Below are 26,036 nucleotides of genomic sequence, written 5' to 3'. Positions count from 1 at the left end.
ATAAATGGTTTAGTAAAATTGCTAATTTGAGACTATCTATTAAAGCGATCACCCATGTAAAAAATCACATTAATTTTGGAAATTATAAAAAATTTTGATGATCAGTCAAGGGTTAATATGTTTCAACAATCACTCTTTTTTCAGCATTCTCCAGTGAAATCTGTACCCCCATATTAAAAACCAAACACTTAAATAAGGACTTGTGGGAGACTAAATATATGTTACACTATTAGTTATATAATTTATTAATAATATTAGTATATTACATCTTAAAAAATAAAAAAAAAAATTGAAAATGAGGCAATGGAACAAAGATGGATGTTACTGTCTACTCTTTAAGAGCCGCTTTAACTTGTTCTTGCTGCAGCCGAGTCTGTAGCTTGCTTAATCTCTCCCTGTGTCCTTCTACCTTGGTTTCCATCGCTGCTATGTTATTGTCTATTCTCTTTCTGCAATATCAAAATACAAACAGTTACAAACAAATTTATGGTGAAATATGGGTATACAAAAGAAATTTTAGACCTTCCTTAAAAGTGACATTTTAAATTACATAGAATTCTTTTTCATTTAACAAACAAGTAAACCTCTGTAACATGTTCATGTTCATGCTCATGCTCTCCCTCTCTCATCATACCTATTCACCCATTTTTCATCATTTACGTGAATAGCCTAATCTGTTTCTCATTTTTAGCTTTAGTAAGGTTCAATCTATATGTAATAATGTTCAAATTTTCTAAAATTACAACTAGAACCACAAATTTAAGATAAAATGGCTATTTAGTGTTTTAATTTTTCCCACAATTTCGTTTCATAAGCTTGGTCCTTAGCTAGTGATAATAAATTGTGTCACCATATTATGTATTTCTTCCCATAGGCCTTTCAGTAAATTAAAAAAAAAAAAACATGCTTGAAGGTACAAAATTGCCCAACACTACAGAATATAATAACTACCACTTCTAAGGTTAAACACTGATAAATAAAATGTACATACAAAATCATTTTTAACCTAAAAAACTAAGTGTTTAACATGGTTTGGATTACATTTTTGCTGTTTATAGCCAATGAAATGATAAAAAATGTCATCAATGACTAGTAATAAAATTTATCTTTTCAAACAGTTTAAAATTTTATTTTGAGTAAAACATTGCAATAAGCTTGGGTAGCCAAACAAATCCTTACCTAGAATTACATACTCATGAATTTATTTAGGGATTGGGGAATGTATGGAACAATTAAAATGATCACTCAGCATTATAAATGGTTTTACAGAGTTAAAACTCAAAAATGAAATATATAAATATTAAGAATATGTATTTATGTGAGTGTTAATATATTGTTAGAATTTTGAATGATTTTTTTGTATCTGTCTAAAAAATACTCTTAATTTAAAATAAAATATCTGGGGAATTGATCCCTCTAACCTCATTCCAGCATATCACTTTTATATGTTGATATATACTGTTAACGTTTGTAAGGTTTTATAAAACTGTCACTTTGAATTCTTACAAATATAGAAAACTTACTACATACATTTAAGGGTTGTAAAACAAAGTTTATCATACACATCAGACAGATCTATTTCTCAACTATGTTTGATATTAAGCAAACAGCTTATTTCAGTCCAGGAAGTGAAATAATTTGTGTTCTCGACTGGGAAATATTTTCTAACAGATTTCTAACACTAACTGTACAATAAATATTAAATGTTAAGTATTAATTTTCGTAAAAATTAATTACTTTTTATTTTATACTACTACCTTATATAGAGTGACTAAAATAAAACTTCATTAAAAACAAGTGACTTTTATAAAACATAATGAAAATGTTTGTGTATTTTGTTGGCTTGAAAAACTGATGACAAAGGCTCACACCATAACTATTGTGTTCATCAGTAAGCATCTACTTTGCTTTTCAATTTATGGATCGATCAAGATTCATCCCTTGTAATTAAAATTATAAAAAAATAAATGCTGGAAGAGATTTATTAAGCTCAATCCTGGTAAAAACCCAAGGTTAAGCCTAGAACTGGGAATCAATCCCTATAATACTCATCTGAATCAATTTATGGGTAGCAATCAACATTACTACTTTGATCTACACACACGTGTTTTCACAGTTCGTATAGTACATAAATCAGACTACCACCACCATTTATATACCATTTCAAACAGAAAGAATTGCTGATTTCAATGGTGAAATTGTATTGCTGTTTTGGTAACAGTGGTGTCACAGTGACATCATAAAACTTTACAGAAAGTTTGTCTTCATCTAGCCATTTTGAAAGTTAGTGATATACCATGGGTATGGTTTATTAAGTTGGTTTATAGCTTGTTATATCTTAATTTTATACTATACTATACTAAATATTAGTATATTTAGAAAATATTTAGTGTAACAATTATGTTTTGTACATTTTTGATAATAATCGTTCCCATAGTAACAAATATATATATATATATATACACACAAATATATATATATATATATATATATATATATATATATATATATACCGTATAATTTTCTTCAAGAGAACATGGATACCATTATACCTTTTCTGAAACTACATAAAGTGAAGAATAAATTGGCTATCTCAGATTCTAATATTTATAATATTATCACACTTTACCAGGGGCAGTACCACCACTAAAAATGTGGTGTTCTCATTTGTTTATGGTTTATACATAATGCCTTTATAACATAATTATCTCCAAATTTAGCTGGACAAAATTTAATACACAAATAGGTAGAAAGTAAAAAATATATTTTTTTACAAAATGTTTAAAGTATGGGTACAAAACACTCAAAAAGGGCTGTCATCTAAAGAAAAAATGATTGCCAGCTCAGAGGGTTAAAATCAGCTAATTAATACATTGTTTGTAAGATATACAAAAAAGTCCAGTTTTAACTCTTTTACTACCTGACAAATTCCAAGATTATATATGTGCTACCAGTGCTAGGATGTTCAACATAGGAACGTTTGTGAATGCCAGGACATTTCTAGGTTTTTGTCTTCAATTCATATCTTTGCTATTTATGGTCATAAAAAGCTAAAATTTGCTCAGAGAATTTAGTATTGATTACAATCACAAAATGAACAATTTACCAACTTTACATTTTTGTAGAGCTATTAACTTTTATTTTTTTATTTCAACTTTAAAATTTACAATAAAATTACATTAAATACATGAATTTAGTTTCACTGTGGATCATAGACATGCTTAAAACATTCCTCCATATAGTAGATTAAACCCACAAGGACATGCAGTGAATCTCCACTGTTCCCTGCTGGTGACCACTTATCTTATAAAGTAAAAGATATATGGACAATATATTTTATTGGCTGACTGGTTTTCAAGTTATTATCATTAGTTATGGGGCACAATGACAAGTGTTGTAATTAAGCTTGATATTGAGTTTCTGAGCTTGATATTCTCGTGTCAGTTTAGTTATGCAGTTATTAACATTCATCTGAGGTTAACTGTTTATTATTATAGAGTGGTGTTGAGGCTAGTGGTAATCATTGTGACGCATATACTTGTAATGATATTATCAAACTTGTCTGTACTTGTATACTTCTGATAGAGCTGGTGACCTCATAAAAGGAGTGGTAGACAATGGTGGTTAGTCTAATATGACAATAGATGTTTTAAAACACATAAAGGTAAGTATTGTTATTGGTCATACACTAGTGCTAAATAGTTTAATACAATTCAGTCATAATAAATTGGGAAAAGATTAAAATATAACATTACATTTTTAATAATATTGCAATGTTCAGAACACATCCATGATCTCGAACGTGTCCTATTGCTATCCACTTTAAGTGAAAAACTGATTTGAATTCAGGGTACACCTTTGATCAGAAACAACATAATGGAGTATTATCATTAGTTATGGGGCACAATGACAAGTGTTGTAATTCTTAAAGTGAAAATAATTCTTACCCACAAGTCCCATCTACATCACATGAAATAGATCTGCAATGGGTTAAGAAAATAATATTCTCTAAGAACCTACATCAATGAGAACCTACATGGCAAGGGTTCCAAATAAATAATATAATACACTAAAAATTACCACAGAGACAACACAGATTTTATCCATGTTTCTGAAAAAAAATCTTTTATAAATGATGTACTCTCATGGCTAAATTGAAACGCCTTTTAATTTTCTCTAACAAAACCCATTACAAAGACTAATAATGGGTAAAAAAAAGAGTTCAATCAAGACTCCATTTCCCAAAAAATTCTTATCTAAATGCTGATTCTAGTGTATAATACTTACAATTCACCACTGATATAGTCAATTCGCTTGGCAACATTCTGCTTGGCCTCCTCCAGCTCCTGTTTGACCAGCACTGGCCCAATCAGTTTGAAAACTTCTCCCTCACCCTTCATCAGATCCAGCTCCTGAGGTCAAGATAAAAACATAACAAGTGCTTATTTTGTAGTATACATTGTTGCTAACTCTGTATTGCAAGGTATAGAATTTCTGACAATAATTATCTGCATGTAATTCTGTGTTGTGTGCAGGGTTTAACCTGTGATCGTATTTGTCACATTTTGCAAACAACTCAAGAAAATGTGACGATGATAAGAAAAGCTCTTGTAAAATTGCAACAAAAGCAAGAAAGAACAACTAATCGTGAAAAGTATATCACAATTGAAAATAAGTGTACAGCACTTAAAATTCTGTTTTTAATGATACTATAAGATAAAATATGGAATAAGATCAATTACGCCAACGGACGACAAACAGTCTACTCTTGGACCAAAAAGTTTAGATAACTGAGTTTGACCGTTAACTACAGTGCAGTCTCTATAATCCGGCCGTGCTCTAATACGGCACGTCCAGTAATCCGGCACTGTGCGAGCGATGACTTTTTGTACTGTATCCTTCCGTTGTTTATTTTACAGCCAGATTAGGCATACTGTACTGTTTGTTTATTACGTTTTATTGTGTATTTAGTTATTTTCCAATTGTACTTTTGCATTCTACTTATGTTAAACTATACTTTAACTGGTTTTCTAATAAATTTCAATGTACATTTGTATGTTTTTCGTACGTTTTTACCCATACATCCATTAATCCGGCAATTTCGGTAATCCGACACTACCAATCCCGATATACTGCCGGATTAGCGAGATTGCACTGTATCTAATATAGCTGAAATTATGTAAGTTAAATAAAACTTTACTTCTGCGACTTCTAGACATATAAAGCAAATCCTTTACAAACAATAACCAACTTTTGTGTCTGTAAGAACAAAAACGTACCGGTTTTGGCACTTTATACTTAACTGCAATTTTGAAATAAATTAATCAATTTTGCAATTGGAAATCCAAAACTCATGTAAGAAAAGATGGTCAAATATATTAAAACAATATTTAAATTATTATGGCTTCCTCTTAAATCAATATGTACGTGAGCGGGCCAGTGCACTATGATAGCAGTGCTGGTGCGCCGTGGCTGACACACATACGAATGAAAACTAATGTTTTATAATTCTAAATGTCTTGTCTTGAAGTCTATAACTACATAGTACTGAACATTTCTTGAAGTTATGTTAATCAGATTGTATTCTGCATGACAAGACATTCGTTAAAGGTTAAGTATAACCAATTTTTAAGTATCTAGTAGAAAGGAATTCATTTCAATGAGGTTTAAACATTTGTGTTTACAAAACAATGAGGGCTACAGATTTACTGAGGTTGGTTCTTAAGCTAGGCTCTAATTTGTTTTCTCAAAATAAATTGGGTACTTTTAACATTAATTTACTTATTTTTAACATAAACATTATTATTTTGAGGTCACTATTTTTGGAAGTTTTTCTTATTGGAAACCTAAAAAACTACATTATTAGAAAGAACGGACTTTATTTGACTTACTGTGAAAATTACATGTCATTATGATGATCAGTTCTTGTTTTCTGCCTCCCAAAATGAAGCAATGGTGAGAAGGAGGTAATTCTGTCCTTATCTACTATTTTTTAGGCTATATAAGTACATAATATATACATACACATTATAAATATCAAAAGTTAACAAACACTAACGTGTTCTGAGCTTGAATGTAGGTTCTATCTCGAAGGATGTTTTTCTTTTTTCACCAGAATTGCAGGGTGGCGCCAAACACCAAAGCACTGATGGCCACAGGCATTTCCAAACGATACTTTCTCAACCTCACATCACGTGCCAGATTGTCCACCCTGAACTTCTGGTGAAAAAAGAAAAACATCCCTCGAGATAGTATCCAAATTCAAGCTCAGATCATGTAAGAGTTTGTAAAGGTTGCTAAAAGTTTTCTTTAACTTTGATACTATATAACATAACTATAACCTAATTTAAACCTAATTATATTGCGTAGTTACAAGTAGTACATAGGGATAGAGCTGCCTCCTCGCCGATATTGCTTCTTTTTTGGAAAACAAGAATCAATCGTCATAATGACATGAAATTTTCACAGCAAGTCAAATAAAGTCTGTTCTTTCTAATAATGTAGTTTTTTAGGTCCCCGGTAAGAATTCTTCAAAAATAGTGGCCTCCAGATAATACCAAATTACTGTAACTTGTTTTATAAAACATAAAAAAAAACACTTACTATTTTATTTGATTTTGTATTAAATATAGTGATAAAACTTTATTTTTATGTATATCCTAATAATATTGTAAACATGCAAGTGTCTTTGTTTATTTGTTTTCCTTTCATGCACAAACTATTCAACTGATTGTACTGAAATTTTACATGGACATTCTTAGGGCCCATGGGATGAATGGTAGGCCTATTCTTATTTCAAAATAATTAATAAGGCTAAACCTCACTGGTGTCTAAAGCAGCCAAAAATCTCATCTTGGTCTCTAAAATTGTTTAGTATAAACTGAAAGAGTCTCTTAAATGTAATCAACTGTTCTGTGTAAACATTGTATTAGGACAGCATTAACATATCTTTAATTTATTTAACCAATATTTTCAATTTGTTAACATACAGTGAAAGCATAACAAAAATATCAACAATTACAATTTCAACACCATGGTAACAAGGCGAACCAATTAATTTATTCTGGATTTAAATTAATGAACTAAATTTGGAATGTATGCATGTAAGGTATTGAATTTTGTTTTCTTAGGCATTGTGGATAGTCCATTTACAATTTACAGTACCTGAATGACCAAAAATTGAGGGACTGGATATTAGCTTGTTTCAAGAAACTATTCGTTTCATGACTACAATTTAAAGAAATAAACAGGCGCAATGAGTTTGTGATTATATCAAGTGGAATCACAAAGCAACACACAAGAGTAAATGCAATTCTTATGGCAGAAAATCGTCGAGAAGACATCACATAAATTTCTCACTGACGAGATATACTGGTATACAATACTGATTAGGTATATAAATACTGATAAAACTCCCTTCACTGGACCGAGGAAAAGTATAATATTGCGAACAATGATATGAACAATAGTATGATATTGAGAAATAAGAACATGTACTTTAAGCACAGCGCCCACTGCGACCGGCCCAGCCCAGCCCAGCCCAACCCGGACCGGCCTTTTATACCCGGTCAAAAGGCATACGATCAACTGGACACCCGCCCTCTGCAACCGGTCCGGGCTGGGCTGGGCTCGGGCCGGTCGCAGTTGGCGGGTGTCCATTTGATTGCGTGTTTTTCGACTTCATAAAAAGGCCAGGCCGGGCTGGGCTGGGCTGGGCCGGTCGCAGTGGGCGCCGTGCTTTAGTGTATCATCTTTACATATGGATGACAATTGTCATAATGAGAGTATTGAAATGTGTAAGTATTATTGTGATTTTAGTTTTTATATTTTCAATAACAATATCTATATATCCATACAATTTAGAAAACTGTACTGTTTTGAATCCAACATCATTACAAAATTATATATAGATCTATTTATATTGTTTATATATAATAGGGGGATAAAATAGCATACACCAGCGTTGGAAATATAATTTAACTAGAAGTGCTAAACCTGAAAAATGGGTACCTAATGCACAATATATGACTAATTTCATTTTAAAATGACCTAGGACCCTATCGTATTACATCACACAAGTGCTTTCACTAAGAAAGCTATACACTTCGACTTAGGAGTTCCCCTACATTGACATAAAATAGCTCAAGTGTTACTAAAATCGTGGGAGCTGTTCAAACAAATACACAGAGTGTTGCATAAAAATTGTGGATAAAGATGTGGGTATGTGCTAGATTGTGCAATAAATTTAAGATGTTATTTTGTAACTAAAGTGTTTTAAATCAAACTTATACACCAAAATTCATCTTTTAATTATCGAGTTTCTAAATATATTAACAACAGTATATTTATTCAAGTAAATATTGGTTCTGGAGGCTAGATTATTAGAGAACTTTAGACTGTTTTTAATAAGTATTGAATATTGGAATAACCGCTGAATACCAATGCTAATAAGTGCTACACGTCTAATATTTTTGCTAAAGAGTCCGAAGAACTTGTAGCACATTTGCTAATATTTTAATCCCAGATCAAACCCTGGTTGTGTGTCTACAAACGATATATTAACATTTCTATAGATTACATTTTAAAATGTTTTCACTAATTAACATGATGGCTGCAGCAGATATGTTTCTGTCCTGCAAATTTTGAGTAGTCAAGATTCTGTACAGCAGTAACGAATAAATTATAGCTAGGCAGTTATTATATATACTTTGACTGTGATAGACACATTAGTGCATCATAACCTCTACAAGAAGTTAAGATCACTTGATACAAATTATTTTATTGCTCATTATACAGAAAAGTGTTCATGTAAATTAATTAATCAGTAACATCAGAATTACGACTTTTATCCTTTTAAGAGTTAAAGATGACACGTAATTTAAGTGACATCCTTCTTTGACCAAGCATTGTTCTAGTCTTGCACTGAAGCTGTTGAACACCGTCTCTAACACTTCAGGAGACAGGTTAATAATTTCTAACAGTGCAACTATTGTCTTTAAAGAAGTATGATCCAATGACACAACACACCATACAGTTGCCTTACGATTACACAGAGCATGTTCATGCAGTTCTTTAGGATTTATACAAGACCAATAACTAATTTCTGTTTGTTATAACATAACCATGGATAAAAATGTGTTTCATCACTCAACATGGAAATTTTTCAAACAAAATTAATCATTTGCTGTAGAAATGGTTTCTGCTTTGCATCGCCATTAAGCTTGAACTATTAGACAAGTCATCTTGTATGGATATAAATACAGTTTGAAATGCACTATTCGTCTTATCGAGTGGTCAGACGTGTGTGTACAGTAGCAGCTAGATAATGAGCCAGCCACAGAGAACTGACTTCCACACCTTCTTTTACTCGATCAATATTTTCTAGCATCCGAGCTGACCTGGGAGAGACCTGGGTTTAACGTTTAACCAGTAGCTATGAAGTTACTAACCCATAGCAGAATTTATACCTTTCAGTTGAATCTAGACAGGGTACAGCAATTTAACTGATGTGCAACCCTATGGATATCCAGTAGCAGCACATCACCCGCAATTGTTGAGATATTAGGGTGCAAGGGTGGATCAATAGGTTTATTCTACTGGCAGAGGATAAATGTTGGAGTTGATGGGGCTCCATAGGTGATAAAGGCAACAAGGGAGTTCCTGCTTTGACTGGTGAGGCTAGAATAGAGCTGGCCTCCCCATATTCCAAGGTGAAATATAGTGCCCCCTAACCCCAATGAAAGGATTCTCAGCTTCTTTTACTTTAAACAATACCTCCAACACAAACGTACAGTACTTTACCAATGACTGCTTCATGGTAACTAAAATTGACCATATGTGGGCTCTGGAGTTGGTCCTATCCCAACCACCCCTCACCACCTACTCACTCAATCAACAGTAAAGTAGAGAAAACCGTTAATCATTTCACCACACCCTGTACTTAATTTCTCCAACTGGGTGTCTCAAAAGTCCCACCCTTCCTTAACTTTCTAATGGTTACAAATTTTCACTTCTCATTTGGGGATGTAATAAACAATACTATCTCAGGAAGTTTTAGGTCCAGTACAAAATTATTGCCTCTACCTTAAATTAGGAGTGGCAAGGCAACCCAAAAATTTTAAATACAGTGAACCATTGAGTAGTTCTTCAAATTCAAAGGTTAAAAATTCATTTCCATTTACTAGTTCCATAATGGGTACCATTTGAACAACGATCAATTAGACTTTAATTGTTTGCTATGTTAGATGGAGTCAAACTTTGAGACACATTTATTTTTCTTTTATCATGACCTTTAAAATGACATGTAACACAATAGAGTTACATTATTTATATATACATTTATTATACCGACCACACCCAGATATGAATAGTTATTTGACATTTTGCTTCTACTGATTACTAGATTACTACTGAAATGCATCAAAAAGTATTCTGTAGATGTTAATAAATATCCCCAAAAGATATTATAAAATCTTTTATCTTTTGTAAATTAAGGTGGCTGTAATGCTGCGGTTGGTTTTTGGCACATATGTGCTAAAGGGTACCTACATCTGTCACTGTCTGTAATCAAAAGAATAATACTTTAAAACACAGTTACGTTACGTACAATATACTCAAAACATTACATAAACAAGATCAAGCACTGTCAACAAAAATATCATTAATTATAATGCACGGATGAATGAACTAATCATCACTGGTTTTCAATAACTATCATTGACGTCACAATCAAGAATTGAAGGAATAAATGAAAGCATCAAGTTATTAATCTTTTCACCACTTTCCAATGAAGTGTTAATAATATGATGATTGCTTACCTGTTTTGAGTACTGTAATTACTGACAACAGTGAACAATGTAAATCAGTGGATGATACCCCAATCGCAAGTTAGCCCACACTGAGATCGGCAGATTTATCAGCAGAAATAGATTTAAATTTTATCTTACAACAATTTTACTTTGGACCTATGGGATTTAAGTGAAATATTCCTCGCTGAAGGAGTTTGCATTTACTAAATTTCCATATTAGCAAGATTTGGACTTTTCTGTAATTATTTTAACCATATCATTTATAAAAATAAATTTGGGTTAGTAATAAATACCCCTTCATTAATTAAAGTAGTACTCTTAATTACTCACAGTTTTGACCACCATATTCTCATTAAGTTGGGCGTCTAGCTGCTGTCTCTGACTCAATGCCTTTTGGTAATCTATAATCAAATATTTATTTCATTAATGAGATGCATTAACAATTAATAACAAAACTATAATTGAACATACTTCAAACTTAAAAAGTAATATTGATAGTTTAGATCATTGAAACACATAGATAACATTTCTTGCTGTTTTATTAAACTTCATTGTGTAAATATAAGAAAATCAAAGACTGGACTACAATTAAAAAGAAGTCAATGGCATGATGGGTTCACCAAATCTAGACAGCACTCAAGTACAATCTTTTCAGTAGGAAGGGTTAAATGGGCTGTTACTTTGTTTAAAGCCATTAAACTACCAGGGATATCCAGGAATTTTACAGCTCTCCCAGAAAAAGGTTTAAATATTCTTTAAACAATTTAATCACCCTCTTCAGGAGTAGCTATGCATTTGGCTACATTCTATACAGACCAATTAGTTTACCTCCTACATAGCAAAAACCAATTTGAAAAATTATAATCATGCATATAAGATAAGAAATCTATACAAAAATATATAGAAACATATAATAAGGTACACCCACTGATTGTATTTCAACACATACTGCATTGAAAGGCAAATTCACAAGTACTGCTCGCAATAGTTTAATAGAGGAAGTAGAGAAAACCTTCAAGAACCAGGAAGATTAGTAGGCATTTTCATGGAGGAGTTTTCGATAGGGTAGCATACGATTTCATGGAAACTGAAAAGCAAAGTTCCGAGAGGAAACTGCCACAATTATGACTGAAAGGAAGTCGTCAAGGAGTAGTGTCCCTCCATATTATACAAGAGGCCTTAGAAGTGGATGATCTCTTAATTAAAACAGAAGATCAAGGTATCATACTATAGTGTTGTATGAGCAATCTAGTGCTTATGGTCAAGGGTTGAAATAAAGGAACTTTAGAGTTTGTACCTCACACAAAATGCCTATGATTTCATATGGAACTGGTATCATGGTGAGGATCTCAAGTTAAACTCATTTGTAACAAGTATAACCTTTACTGGGGAAAACTACTATAGTTATAAATGATAACTAACATGTCTATGCAAGGTTAAAAAAAATACATACAGTGTCTCCATAGAAAGCAGAGATAAATGGCACATGCAAAGGAAGCCGACCGAACCAAAGATGTTCTGAAGTTTTATACTAATTGTTCACACCTGGATTCAGAGCTGGGTTTAGTATACTAACCAGACTGGCAGTGCCTTTCAATAATATGTGGTAAAACAGAAGTCATGGCAACTAAAAACGCCAGAAGGCTTATTCAAAACAAGCTTTGAAGGAGCTGAATATCTAATACTATTTAATAGTAACCTAAGATGTGGTTGATGTCAATTGAAACAGTACAAACAAGATAAGATTCTGAAATTTATAAAATAAAAGCTTTTTTGTACACAGAATAATACAAAAGACCATATTGTTTTCCATTTTGTGTTCCTCTGCATTTAAATACCATAATATATGTATATAAATGTATAATTTGTCAGAATAAATGGTTTTTTCCAAAACACTGAATATTTTAAGAATATTATTTTTTTGTATTACACTTTGTTTTTTATAGCCTAGTAATTTATTAATGACATAAATTTTAATTAAATGTCGAATTGAAATTTTGCTTATGTACTACAACGGTATTAGGCTAATTTATATTAAAAAACATTCATTACTTACATGTTGTAAGTAGAGCTGTACCAGTATGTCTCCATCCAGTTGACTAAAAAGTATGCTTAGTACTACCTATATTGTTTACTGCATAATATTCCTACAATAAAACTAAAAGGATATGCTTAAGAAATACACTATATACACTTGTCTGGAGTTTGGCATAATAATCAAATTTTGAGTGATGAAGGATGTTTTGAGACCATTCAAAACATTCTTCAAAGTGCAAGGCCACTCCAGACTTTTTGCACATCCACCTCATTTCAGATCTTTTTCTTGTATTAGTAACACACTTTGCAGTTTATTGAAGGGAACTATGTCTTTTGTCATTTGGCAGAATTTGCACAGGAAAATGTGCCCACTAGGCTTGAAGAGCGGGTTCTCCACAGATGATCTGGGCAGGTTCTTGCTGGAAGAGTGACCCGCTGTAGTATTTGATCAATGAGGTCGTGCCTGTAAAGACTGTAGCACATATTTTTTTAGTTCACCTTCCTTGAGACATAAAAACTGTTGAAAACTGCCAAGTCAATCAGATAAAAAAATTACACTTTGGGGTTTGATTAACTCTACAGTTTTCCCTCTAATTTTTCTCTGGCCTTTTATTTTGACCACTGACATTTCGACACCTTCATGGATTGTAGACAATAACTGTATTTCTGGCTTCTCCATTGAACAGCTAAAATGCCATATGTGTTTCTTCGAACTGTATCACCCCTTTCAAGTTGAAATGCAGTGTCTACAAAGTCTTCAGCATATGTTCCCTTATTTGGTTTGCTGTACCTACTACAGAACATTATTTTAGGTACTTTGGGATTATACCGACCACACCAGTATGAAGAACACAAAAATATAAATTTATAGAAACAAACATCATAGAACGAAAAAACAACTCTTTAATTACAAAATTACAACGATTATCAATTGTTAATGGGGTCAGATTCCGTTATATGCCCCCAACGCTTAAACTTTTTTCAATGAACTTAGAACGTTATAAAACGATGTAGTTGAGTAACAGAACTAACATTCCATCAATCAACAAGCATTTCCAGGTATTGTGATCGGTATTGTTGTCGCTGTTATCTTATCTTTCTCGAGAATCCCGATTACGGCAGGCCGCGCGGCATCACATGATTATTTAAGTTTTTTGCATGGTACATAATTGCCTTTCCATTACAATTCAATTTATATTTCTGATCAGCCCCTCTAGAATTTGATATTTTACTGATAGGTACTATCTCGAGGGATGTTTTTCTTTCTTTGACATCAGCATGGGCCGGTGCCGAAGCTCGTGCTGATGGCCGGAGGCACTCGCATTTTGGGTGGCGGAGTGTGATCAAGAATAAAAACAAGTTTTGTGTGTTTCTTCCAATAAAGAGTTTAGTTTTTGTTTGGTAATGTTTGTTTTTGTTGAATTTTTGTGTTTGGAGAAATGTAGGGGTAAAACACGGAAGTACAACAAAGCGACGCACCAGCTGAACGGGCGGCAAGACTTTGCAATCACCTTATCTACTAGACCGCTCGACTTTGACCTCTGTCTGAGGATGGGGAGGGGTTTGCGATAAGACAATTCTTGTTTTATATTGACGAAATATTGTTCTATGTTAATCTAGTAATCAGTAGAAGCAAAATGTCAAATAACTATTCATATCTGGGTGTGGTCGGTATAATCCTAAAGTACCTTATTTTTCTAGCAAGGTTTAGCAGAGATCTGGTGAGGTGTACCAATTCTCAATATAAATGACATGGTTGAGAAAGAGCTTTGCTAAATGAAGTACAACAGCAGAACTGGCTAGGAGTTCTGGAATTTTATATTCAACAACAGACATTTCGAATCATGAACCGTATCTACTTGGGCTCTCACAAATTTTGTAAATTTTTACACCAAATCCTGCTCTTTTTTGGGATAGAATTGGATGTATGAGAGACAGGAAATCACTGTCCTATGACTGAAGCCCTCAGATTCACCAAGCTCTCATCAATGGACAAGCTGACAAAGTTCACGGGAATTTATTTTCCGGGTATGAAATCACTGGCCTCAATTTTTTCAAATTTGCACCCATGTTCTGTTAAACAGAATCAGCAAAGTGCAGAATGAGAAAATTTGGTTAAAGAGTATGAAATTTCAGAGAAAATCGTTGTTTGATAATTTTTCTTTTGGACTAATACTCCTGTATGGCATCCTTCTTTACCTGACCCATAATCATATATAAAGCAATGAATGACCATTTCATTCCAATTTACCAGTTTCCAGCTACTTTTATAAGATTTTTGGGGCCTGGCAGGATTAGATAAATGTTTTGCAGCATACATATTAGTTTCAACACAAAGAATTTAAAAAAATTTGTTACCAAGAAATTCTGAAAAACATTGCTGAGCTATTGGAGTTTGACCCAATTTTCTATTGGAATGAGCATTTAGTTGTTCTGGTTGGCCTATAAAAAGTTTTGGGTACATTGTCGATATCATTAATTTCATGTTCATTTATTGGTAGTGTGTATGGGCCTATCTGTTTGTCTTTCCCTACCTCTTCCAAACCTAGCCCTGCCTCCTCTGCCTTTTGCTAGTTTTATGTAGGCCACTTCTTCTAATAATAATGGGCTCATCGACATTCATTACTTCTTCTTTAATGACATTTCCTGTCACTTGACCTAGGCCTGTATTTCCATCCCTGATATGAACAGAAGGATCATCATCCAGTCCCATTTCTTTCAGTCCACCTGTGTGTTATATTTTCATCTATTTTTGTCTATATTTAGCTCACTTTCCACTCCAACTTCCTCAGTTTTATTTCTTATAATTTTGTCTATATCGAAACATTCATCATCACTTACTTCTCCCTTGAAATCACCAATATCAGCTCAACATCAAAGTTGGGATCATTCCAAATACCTGCAATTTCGGCCTCGACCAACCAACCACAATCATTGGAATTGTTACTGACATTGTTCATCATCAGAATCCGAACATAAAAGTTTATTGATTTCACTAGAAAACACCCTGTCCAACTGATTCAAAGGCCTAGCAATGTCCATAACGACTATAAACAACTCCCACTTGAATACTGGATGTTTACAATCTGCACAACGTCATGTATCTTTACAAACACAAGGTAGAAGATATGTGATTGTCAGATGTTTAAATTATGTGATTGACCAGACTTTGCAATGTGAAGCAAGGTTGTATAAAGCAATTACTTACCTCAAGTTACAAAACTCAACCTAAGAACGATGAAAAAATATTAGGTAATTATCATATTAACGGCCGGGGCGGTACGAGTTTTGCGTTAAAAACTTATTGGAATCGTCATATTACTTTGGATTATTATACCGACCACACCCCTGAATCGTTATTTCACATTTCGTTTCTACTGATTACTAGATTAGCGTAGAACAATATTTCGTCAATAAAAAACAGGAATTGTCTTATCGCGACAGAGGTCAAAGTCGAGCGTCTAGTAGATAACGTGATTGCAGAGTCTCGCCGCCCGTCAGCTAAACTTCCGTGTTTACCTCTACATATTCAAACAAAAAACAAACATTTACCAAACAAACTTTTTTATTAAAAAAACACTCAAAACTTGTTTTTATTCTTGAAGTGATCAGCGCGGGCATTGACAGCACTTCGGTGATGTCGAACGAAAGAAAAACATCCCTCGAGATAGTACCTATCAGTAAAATATCAAATTCAAGAGGGGCTTTCAGAAATATAAATTGAATTGTAATGGAAAGCAATGATGTACCGTGCAAATCACGAAATCAGGATTCACGAGAAAGATAAGATAACATACCGATCACAATACCTGAAATGCATCATGTTTGTTTCATTTCATTTTTTGTGAACTTCATACATCCACGAAGTTCTAGAAATGAAAAATTAAATAACTTTTCAGTAATATCTCCATGTTCTACATCCACAGTCTAGCATCACGTGACCTTTTGTGGCCAATGATTGAACCTCGTGATGACGTCATCGGTTTTGCGCCGCCATCTTTGCAAACGTAAATGAAAAAAATAATACAGAAATGAGCAGAATTTTGATCAAAATAAATAATGTTTTTCTTAATTTCGAGAAAAAAATTAATTACGAGTGCCTCTGGCCATCAGCGCGGGGCAGCACCGAAGGTCAATAAAAGAAAAACATCCCTCGAGATAGTACCTCTATCAGTAAAATATAAAATACTAGAGGGCTGATCAAAAAATATAAATTGCAATGTAATGCAAAGGCAATTATGTAAAGTTAAAAAACTAAATAAATCATGAAAAACTCATGAATATATAGATGGATCAGAGAACACATACCATTAGTGTGTTTGGCGGATACAGCTGAGCAGCAGCAACAAAAAAGTCGTCTATCACAACGAAACGACAAAGTCTCCCCGGTTTTAAAAACACCACTCGACCGCACGACGAACACACATACACTCATTTTTTAAAATTCCATGTTCAATTAAAAAAGAGATAATTTCGTTTCGGTTAAAACGTAAACTCTTTACGTTGCCCTATGAAACACTCCGACACACACAATTCACTAGGGTTGGTTGAACTAGTGGATGGTTGATTCATCATTGTAAACGCACTCACTCAATCCGACCTACTGAACACGATATCTTGTGTAGAACTGACCATGCCCCGGAGAACTCAGATAACAGGTACGTTATCAGGCTGCTATCAGTCCCCGGCCGCAGATAATATTCAAGTAAACAGATTATCCAGACACAGCACACAACTGAACATTAAAAACATTAGGAACTTAACCACTTATCAATATACCCCCTAAAAATCATGTTATTTGTCATTTGCACCCCATAGTACTATATATATTTTTTGTTCAGGAGGGTGAGCAGAATACGTTGGTAACGTCAAATTCGTGATTTGCCGCTCCGGGCATTTAATCTTACTGGTACGAAATATTACAACATAAACAGTTAGACCAAAATTGATATAACATATCAGTACAATATGTTTACTTTAGCAGCTTACAATATTTTTCCACATTCTTTTCTCATTCATTTGATCAATATTTCACAATATTTTGATGAAAACCGAGTTAAAAAACATTTAGATGGCACTTTACTCGCCACGCAACGGTTCCATGGATAAATGTTTAAGCCGCCCTGAGATACAAAGCCAATAGGTTTAATTTTTTATTTTCCTTTGCAAAAAAACAACAAATACTGTGAAGTGGCTGAAGTAAACAATTACCAAAAATCATAATGTTTACAAAAATTTGGAAATTACAAGCAAAAACGTAAAATACTGGGAAAAACACCATAGATAAAGGTCCTGAATTACTTGGTAATCCCTGGATATAAGTCACCGGTATTTCTTAGACACATAGTAAAATTTTTATCTGGTACCCAAAGGATTAATAAACGAGCACTTCATTTATACTGGGTTATATTCGGCTAGCATTCCGATATCAGCGTGCTTAGAATGTTAAAACTATTAACTAACCTTTTTGAGCTATTTTGAAACTATCCGACTCGGCTAACAGCTTCTTTTGAATTTCCTCCATTATGTGTTAAGCACTTTAACACACTATTTAAGTTTCTTCTAGCAAGTTTAAAACCTTTAACAACAGACAATGTACAATAATACATCAATTTTAAAACATGTTCATAATAATTGTGCTGTTTTCATTTCACTTGCTTACTTTTTTCTCATATGTTTATTTTTTTTTTTTTTTTAAGCAAGCTGAACATGAAACTCATGCAACTCTTCCGCACCTTGTAACCTTATCCCATATCTTATTACCTCATATTCGTCTTTTACCAGCTTTGGCTAAGTGGAATACATTATTATTTTCTTTATTTACATTTAGTTAATTGTATTTTAGTAATACAATAATATAGTAAAGTATTATACAAGAAGTTCGATAAAATAACATGAATTTCATTTGCAGCTTGCCTTTAAAAGTTGTTTCAAGTTCTTGTGATTTTGAGTTGACAGAGAGTTATGTCATCTACGTATTCAACAAATCACCTATAGAGGCATAGGCCGATGAGCCACCATCATTTACGTAGATCAAGAAGAGTAAAGGGCTGAGTATGGAGCCCTGAGGAACTCTATAACTCAGACTCTCCTCTCCCGATTTGCCAAACGAAATGCCAACGAATTATGTTATATTACTGAGATACGATTTGAGCCACTTGAGTGACATTCCTCGCATTCCGTAATACACCAGTGCTTAACACATGATTGCGTCTACTGTCGATTTACCATTTCGGAATCCGAATTGGCTTGCAGACAACACAAGACGTCTGTCTAGAAAATTCAAACAACCGGAAAGAAAAAGCTTCTCAAAGATTTGGCTGAAGGCCGGCAGCACCTTCGGGGTTGCAGCATTAAAAATTTGCCAATTGGTAATTTGCAATTTGAAAGTTTTAAACATTGCTGTTGTTAACACCGTGCTCGGTCACAACTAGAAAGTTTACATTGAGCTCCTCGCACATGAGACTAAGCTCATCCACCGTATTTGTAGCCATTTGTGCATAAGAACACATAACTGTTTACATAACTGTTTTTAATGCGTTTCTTTAAATTGTAATTTTTAATTTTATTTTTATCATTCAAATTTGTATAGTGAACAAAAAACCATTGGTGTCGAGCCTCTACTAAAAAATTGAATTAATGTGCTGGTTCTTTCTACAATTTAATTGAGCTTAGATGTCCCAGCGACAGCTTCAGCAAAGGTGTTATGTGTCAGAGTGATAGGCGCAGACGTTGATGAAAACGACGGTGAAGACGCTGAACCCAAAGGTGGCAGAGATTGCATTGGAGATGAGGATCAAAGAGAGGGCGTCGGTACCGGTGGTGGCGCTACCGTAGGAGCCGCTCTGCCAGCGCACGGTCGAGGCGCAGGAGCGATAGCTGATATTCTGCTATATGTGCGAACGGATGTAGACTAAGTTCTAGATGTAGACTAGCACCACACCAACATCTCGGCCAGCAGTCTCTTGCCACGCATTAACAGGTGTAGGTCATATCTCGTGAAATACTTCCGGATAATATTATTAAGAGGTAACACTTGGATGTCGTGTCTGGTAGCCAGTTTTTCGATGAAAGCATTTGCGAGCATGATCTCGTTCTATACGGTGTTGTCAGAATCCTACAGGTCGTAGCGGCGTGGCATAGTGGCGACTAATAGTTTAGTGTCGGCCGGTCTGCTGGTGATGTACTGCTACAGGTGTTGGTAGATCGTGTGCTTGGCGCCGGTAGCCAGGTCGTTAGTTCCGACAATCAGCACCTCGCAATAAAGCCAAGGTCCGTGTGGATGCGCGGGCTGCTTCTGGCCGACAGTGCCCACAAGTGAAGGTGCGTGTTGAGGCAGGCTGACAATTTCTAGTAGGCAGGTGCCGGAATACAAGGCTAAATCAACTATGGAACAAAAATACTAATATCGGATTAAATGAAAATGCAATAAATTTCATTTAACATTTGAAGAGATTTTCTTGAGCGTGGCAACAAAGCAAACTCAACATTGGCGTCAGAAATATAATTCACTTGAACCTGAAGTGCTCATACATGTGCAAAGCCTATGTAATTTCTTGTTAAGTCGCAGGAAAGTGGAATCACAAAGCAATATAGGCTACATACACTAAATGCAATTTTTTAATCACATAAAATCGTCGAAAAGCGAAGAGCGATGCTTCCAATTTTAACTCCATCGTGTTATGTCATAAACAATTCCACTAAGACAGTTAAGAACTTCTACTTTGGGGGTGTTTCTCATTAGTCTCAAATAGTTCGAGTGTTAATAAATCGTTGGAAGTATTCAATCAAATACACGGAATGTTAGATGCAATTCAATGCAGCGGAATTGAGGGCAAAGCCGCGGGTAAGAGCTAGTGTTATAATAGACAGAGACAAATACTATAACTGCTCTCTTGTTTAGTACCTTTATACATTCCTTGTCCACCTAATACGTCATGTACTCACAAATAAAATATTGATTGTAGCCTGATTTTGTTTATTTTGTTATGTCCTATTCAAAAAACGCTTTATCCATTTATAACGTAATCAAAACATACTTTCTCCTCTGAATTTATTCCAAACGCGTTTTCTTCGAATTTTAATTAAATTTGACAGCAAAATAAGCTGATTAAAAATCGGTTTCAGTGAAACAAAATCGAGATATTTATCAATAAGAACAATGCTAAAAACCTCATGGACTTTTACACCCTATTTTTGATAGTAGAATTATGGAAAATGGCGTTTTTTTTTTTTTTTGAGATATTATTGATATGCATCCAAATGCATTATCGTTTCCCTTGTAAAGTGTATACTTTTTGAGCATTTAAACGATAAAGTACAACAAAGTTTTGGATTTATGTGTAATTAATTTATTAAAAATATCGTCTGCAAAGAGTGTGTATGTATGTCAATTATATTTCTTAAATGAGACATCTTCCATAACAATACCACCACAAAATGAGGTCGTCAAAGTGCATGAGGTTTAATATTGTTTATATGGAACTACAATGAAGGTGGAAGCTAGCTGTATAGTCGGAATATTTTTCAATTTACTCGAAAATATAGAAAATGCAAAGTTTTAACAAGCCAAAAGATTTTTTGATTGCTAATAGGCTATACAGTACGTTTCCGTGCAAAAATTCTTTATTGCCTTTCTTTCTTACTTTACCTTTTATTATTCTTATTAGATTCATATTTTTGCAACATTTAAGTTATGATATTTTTAGAGTTTTCACGTGCTACATTCATATTGCATATTAGCTAGTATAATCATGTCTTCAATCTAATGTAATATTTTGTATTTAATGCCGTGCAAATATGTAGTTCTTTTTCTGTTAAAAATCTATAAACCACTATATTATCAGCGTTCTGAATAAATATTTAAATTCGTGGCTCTTTGTATTAATCAAGGTATGCGGTTTTAATCTCCATGCTAAAACTTTATGGAGTCGACAATAATTTATTTAGCTCAGATATCCGCGAAAGTAATAAATGGAGTAAAATGGTATTGCCATTCTTATTCAGAAAGGTTAATCTTACGTTCCATATTTTTTTCTTAGTTTTGAATATATTGTCAAAACTTTCACTTTTTTAAGTCTGTACAGGAACTGTGTTGTAAAAATACGTTAAATGTTAAAAATTTATTACAAAATAGAACACCTAATTCGAGAATCTCCTAAAGGAGAACCTTTTGGGAACCAACACAGACAATAAAAAGTAAATAGCATTTCAAGAATGTTAAACATATTAATGAATATAATATTAAAATAAAAATATTAAGAATATTAAAAATACTTAAATCTAGAGAATTAGAAGCTTACATATATAATTAAATGCCTAAAACAAATTTATTTAAGGAAAAAGTTAACAAAAATCACTCATATGATGATCTGAACTGGGTTTTCTTCAACCGCGGTTGTCACCCTATTTGGATTACACTGATCAGCCCTGTTTAAAAGACGTTTACTGAAGGCTATCGGAATCGGGGCTAGCGTTAACCGCGACGCTAATCCCATGAGTTATATCATTCCTAGATATACCCTACTATGTTAACTTTGATTATATTAGTATAACTAATACAATCAAAGATGTTACTATCTCAGTGACTCACAACATTTAAAACATATTAAATGTATTTTAATTACTTTAATATAATTTGAATACAGATATAATATAACTAATATATAGTTTTATTGATCCAACTAAAATCTTTATATGTACAGACAAAGTTACAGTTAATACAAATTACTAAGGAGTCAAAAATAGAAAATCGTGAAACATCATGACAAATATTGTAAGCCTATAATAATGCAAATAGAAAAAAATCAATAATATAAACATAACCTATTTTGAAATTCCAAAAAGTGTTGAAGAATCTGAATCGAATTTGTTTAATTTTCTTTGAGAATGAGTTAGAGTAAAAATTAATCTATATTAATTTACAGTAGAACTGTGTAATTTTACTAAATAATTATCTTGTCGTACACGGTTTTTGTTTTTCCATCATTACTGGAAGTAAGGAAACACAAACTACACTTTCTCATAGGTGGCCTACAGATTGATTGATTTGTTGGTTGGTTGATTTTATTCACTACAAAATAATGTAAATACCATACATAAATCATATGTTGGTAACAGTTCTATAACTTTTTGACATCGCTGTTTTACCTACATTTAATTTCTTAATTACAAATATAAATTTATTCTTTGTGTCCAAATAGTGAAGCCAACAAAATTCTACATTTAATTTTCAGCTTAACTTATAATCTACACCGTTAGAGACCTAGATCTGACTGCAGCAGTACTAGCTCTTTTTATTTCCTGCAGTATAGTAAGTGGCAACTACCACAATCTAATGAGGGAACCGTGTTATCGATTATAAACAGCTAGGGTAGAGTACGATAAGCGGACCCAGTTTTTATATTGATTGATATAATCATTGATACTTAATATTCACATATCGAATACGAGTCTATCAATCATTTCAACATATCTGTAGTCATAATACCAATCATTTTTGAAATTAAAATAGTTAATATAATACACATTGTGACAATCTCATAAATAATAAAGGAGCTATAACATTCCAGCAAACAATTAGAACTAGAAAAAGGAAAAACTCATAAATAATAATGAAATGATAACAACATAATAAACATTTATAACAGAAAATGCGAAATATGCGTAACTATTTATGTTTGTTCCTGGGTAGCAATAATTAACTGCTTGAAGAAGTTGGTGAAAGCATCCTCTCTAGAAAACCGTACTTCTCGTCTGTGCAAATACTCACATAGATTAGCCTACCTACATACAGGTCGGCTGATATGCCACTTTTTAAACTTCTTTTCACGGTCCTCCACAAGCTTTCGACTGTGTTATTGTTTATAAAAAACAATATATTAATTATATGAAAAACCTTTTACAATTGATACCAGTTACTTTTTGTTCAAATATCAGTATCTGTTCATTATATCGATAGTTATAATTAAGTAATATCATTTGTCAATATAAATATAAAAACCAGGTCCGCTTATCGTACTCTACCCAACACCTAAATTATCAAATACAAAACATTCTAATTATAGTTATTTAAAATGAATGATTAGCAACTTTTTTTAGTGTATTGAATAACAATACTGTTTCAAATTAATTAAAACAAATCATTTGTATGGTATTTTGAGTAATGGCTCCAAGTGCCATGGCGATGAACATGCATTATTTGTGTTACAAGTTGTCAGACATGTTTATCCTTCAAAATAACAAAAAGTAACTAAATGTTACGCTGCATTGCTTATTACATTTAATAAATACACATAGCCTAGATAGTTTACTATTATCATTGGGTTATTAGTGTTTTAAATATTTAAAAAATCTGAACAAAGACTAATTTGAAATACCTAACTTAATTAATTCAACATTTTGGTATTGATAGTATAATCATTAATATTGATCGTTCGATTGTGTGTGGTGGCTGGTTATTAAACTACAGCCTTTCTATTTCAGTAATTTCTTTAAAAATATTGATAAATGTGTACTTCATACACTCCACAAGATTTATTGATTTGTCAAAAGGAAAACTCTAAAAGAGTAAATTAAAAAACTTTAGAGAACTAATATTTTTGTTTTCTTTTTACGTTCATTAGAATCTTTTGTAAAACATTAAAAACTACAGAATTTAGGATAAATATTAACAGGAGATTTTAATATTTATTAAAATTAACTCTTCTGAAACAAAATCTTTTTTAAATTTATTACGATCTTTTAATCTATATTGTCTAAATTATGAAATACCTAGGGAAGAAGATTGTTTAGACAATGTCAAACAAACTTACAACTCTATCAATAAACTGGTTTAGGAAAAAACTTATTGAGATAGATTGGCAATAACTATTTTTGTCTTTAAATATTGATGATGCTTTACTATCTTTTTAATGTTTTAACTAGTTGTTATAAAGAATGATGCTTGTATTAAGTGGTTTAGACCACACTAAAAATCAAGGGGATCCCTTGAAGAAATTAAGGAATTTAGTTACAACATTATATGTTAGGTATAAATTAACCAGTAATATATAATAGTAATTACATGATGCTGATATTCAAGCACACATATCAGTCAGTCGATAATTTAATAAAGACTTTCATTTTAGGTTGGGTATACAAAACTTGTATGTTTTTGGTATAAAATATTTCTAACACAATGAATTCAAGAAAGATGATCTTGAGATGAAGATATTTACCAGTATTTTTTAAGAGGAAAAGTAAGGATGCATTTAAAACCGCAGTACGTCATTAAAACTATAAGAAGCCGTTATAATTACATAATCAATTCAAGACCAACGTTTTACAGCACAAAAGAGAAACTCAAAAAGTAAGTTATATAAATAAGATTGATTTAAAACTAATATGTTCATAATATAGAAAATGTTATTTATTAATTTGCATGAAATCCTTTTATAAATATATTTGTAAAGAAGGTAGATAGCATGGTGATAAGAGCAGCAGTTAACATGTATTTTTAAATGAATAATGTCTCAATATTCTTGTGCCATTTTTGGCAATGAGATTACAAGATAAACCTTAAAAGTGTTGATAACTGGCAATAACAGTTTTATTTCTGATTATCATTAGTTTTAATGAACTTAAGTTTTTTCTTGACAAAAACCACAAGAACATCCTCAGTTGAACTAGACAAACTGACTTCTTAGGTAAAGCAGACATGCAGTCCCTTTACAGTAGTAATTGTTGTTTCCAAAATTTCCTGTTTCCGAGAAGTAACATACACATGGTTGGTGAAATTAGTACCAATTCTAATGTATCACAAGTGTTTTCATTTAAAATGTAGCATGTCATATGTCTAGTGGTTGCTAAGAAAGTAATTAATTAAAAAGCTGTTTTTTTTCGTATACCCCATTGTGTCCCTTATATTGTTGTATACCCCAAAAATATTTTGTCACACCAAAGATCAATCACCATTTAGAGTTTACACACTATCACAGGAAAATTCACTTCTGGCTAGATTAAAAATATAACCTACACTGTCTACAAGAAAAACCTATGTGTAATTTGTGTGCCACCCAATGGATACCTAGGAATCGGGGTAGAAAGCTTGATTGATAGATCTAGTCTAATGTGAAGTATGACTATTGGATTGGGTGAGGCTCCCTTATATTGGTTTTGATAAGGGGGTAATTATTAGGGGTTACTGTACCC

General features: G+C 32.8%; 2 protein-coding genes across 4 annotated transcripts in view; one reads left to right on the top strand and one right to left on the bottom strand.

Moving 5' to 3' along the window:
- Positions 1-227: 227 nt before the first annotated feature.
- LOC124370304 (prefoldin subunit 6) lies at positions 228-18,529 on the bottom strand. Its single transcript, XM_046828595.1, has 4 exons — positions 18,309-18,529; positions 11,139-11,209; positions 4,288-4,412; positions 228-449 (listed from the first exon to the last, which is right to left on the bottom strand). Exons 1-4 carry the CDS (start codon positions 18,367-18,369, stop codon positions 329-331), a joined length of 378 nt encoding a protein of 125 aa, XP_046684551.1. The 5' UTR covers positions 18,370-18,529; the 3' UTR covers positions 228-328.
- A 4,124-nt stretch (positions 18,530-22,653) lies between these two features.
- Positions 22,654-26,036, top strand: part of LOC124370278 (glutamyl-tRNA(Gln) amidotransferase subunit B, mitochondrial) — a 41,173-nt gene continuing 37,790 nt past the window's right edge. Inside the window, exons 1-2 of one of the 3 annotated variants that reach the window (XM_046828580.1) lie at positions 22,654-22,733; positions 24,974-25,194. In XM_046828580.1, coding sequence (XP_046684536.1) covers positions 25,091-25,194 — 104 coding nt within the window. In that variant the 5' untranslated portion in view covers positions 22,654-22,733; positions 24,974-25,090. Of the gene's footprint in view, positions 22,900-24,973; positions 25,195-26,036 lie in introns of all 3 variants that reach the window. The other 2 variants (XM_046828577.1, XM_046828569.1) reach the window with 2 other exon arrangements.

This window comes from Homalodisca vitripennis, chromosome 1 (assembly GCF_021130785.1).
Source record: "Homalodisca vitripennis isolate AUS2020 chromosome 1, UT_GWSS_2.1, whole genome shotgun sequence".
Classification (NCBI taxonomy): Eukaryota; Metazoa; Arthropoda; class Insecta; order Hemiptera; family Cicadellidae; genus Homalodisca; species Homalodisca vitripennis.
Note: the sequence above shows the minus strand (reverse complement) of the source record. Positions and strands in the feature narration are given on the sequence as shown.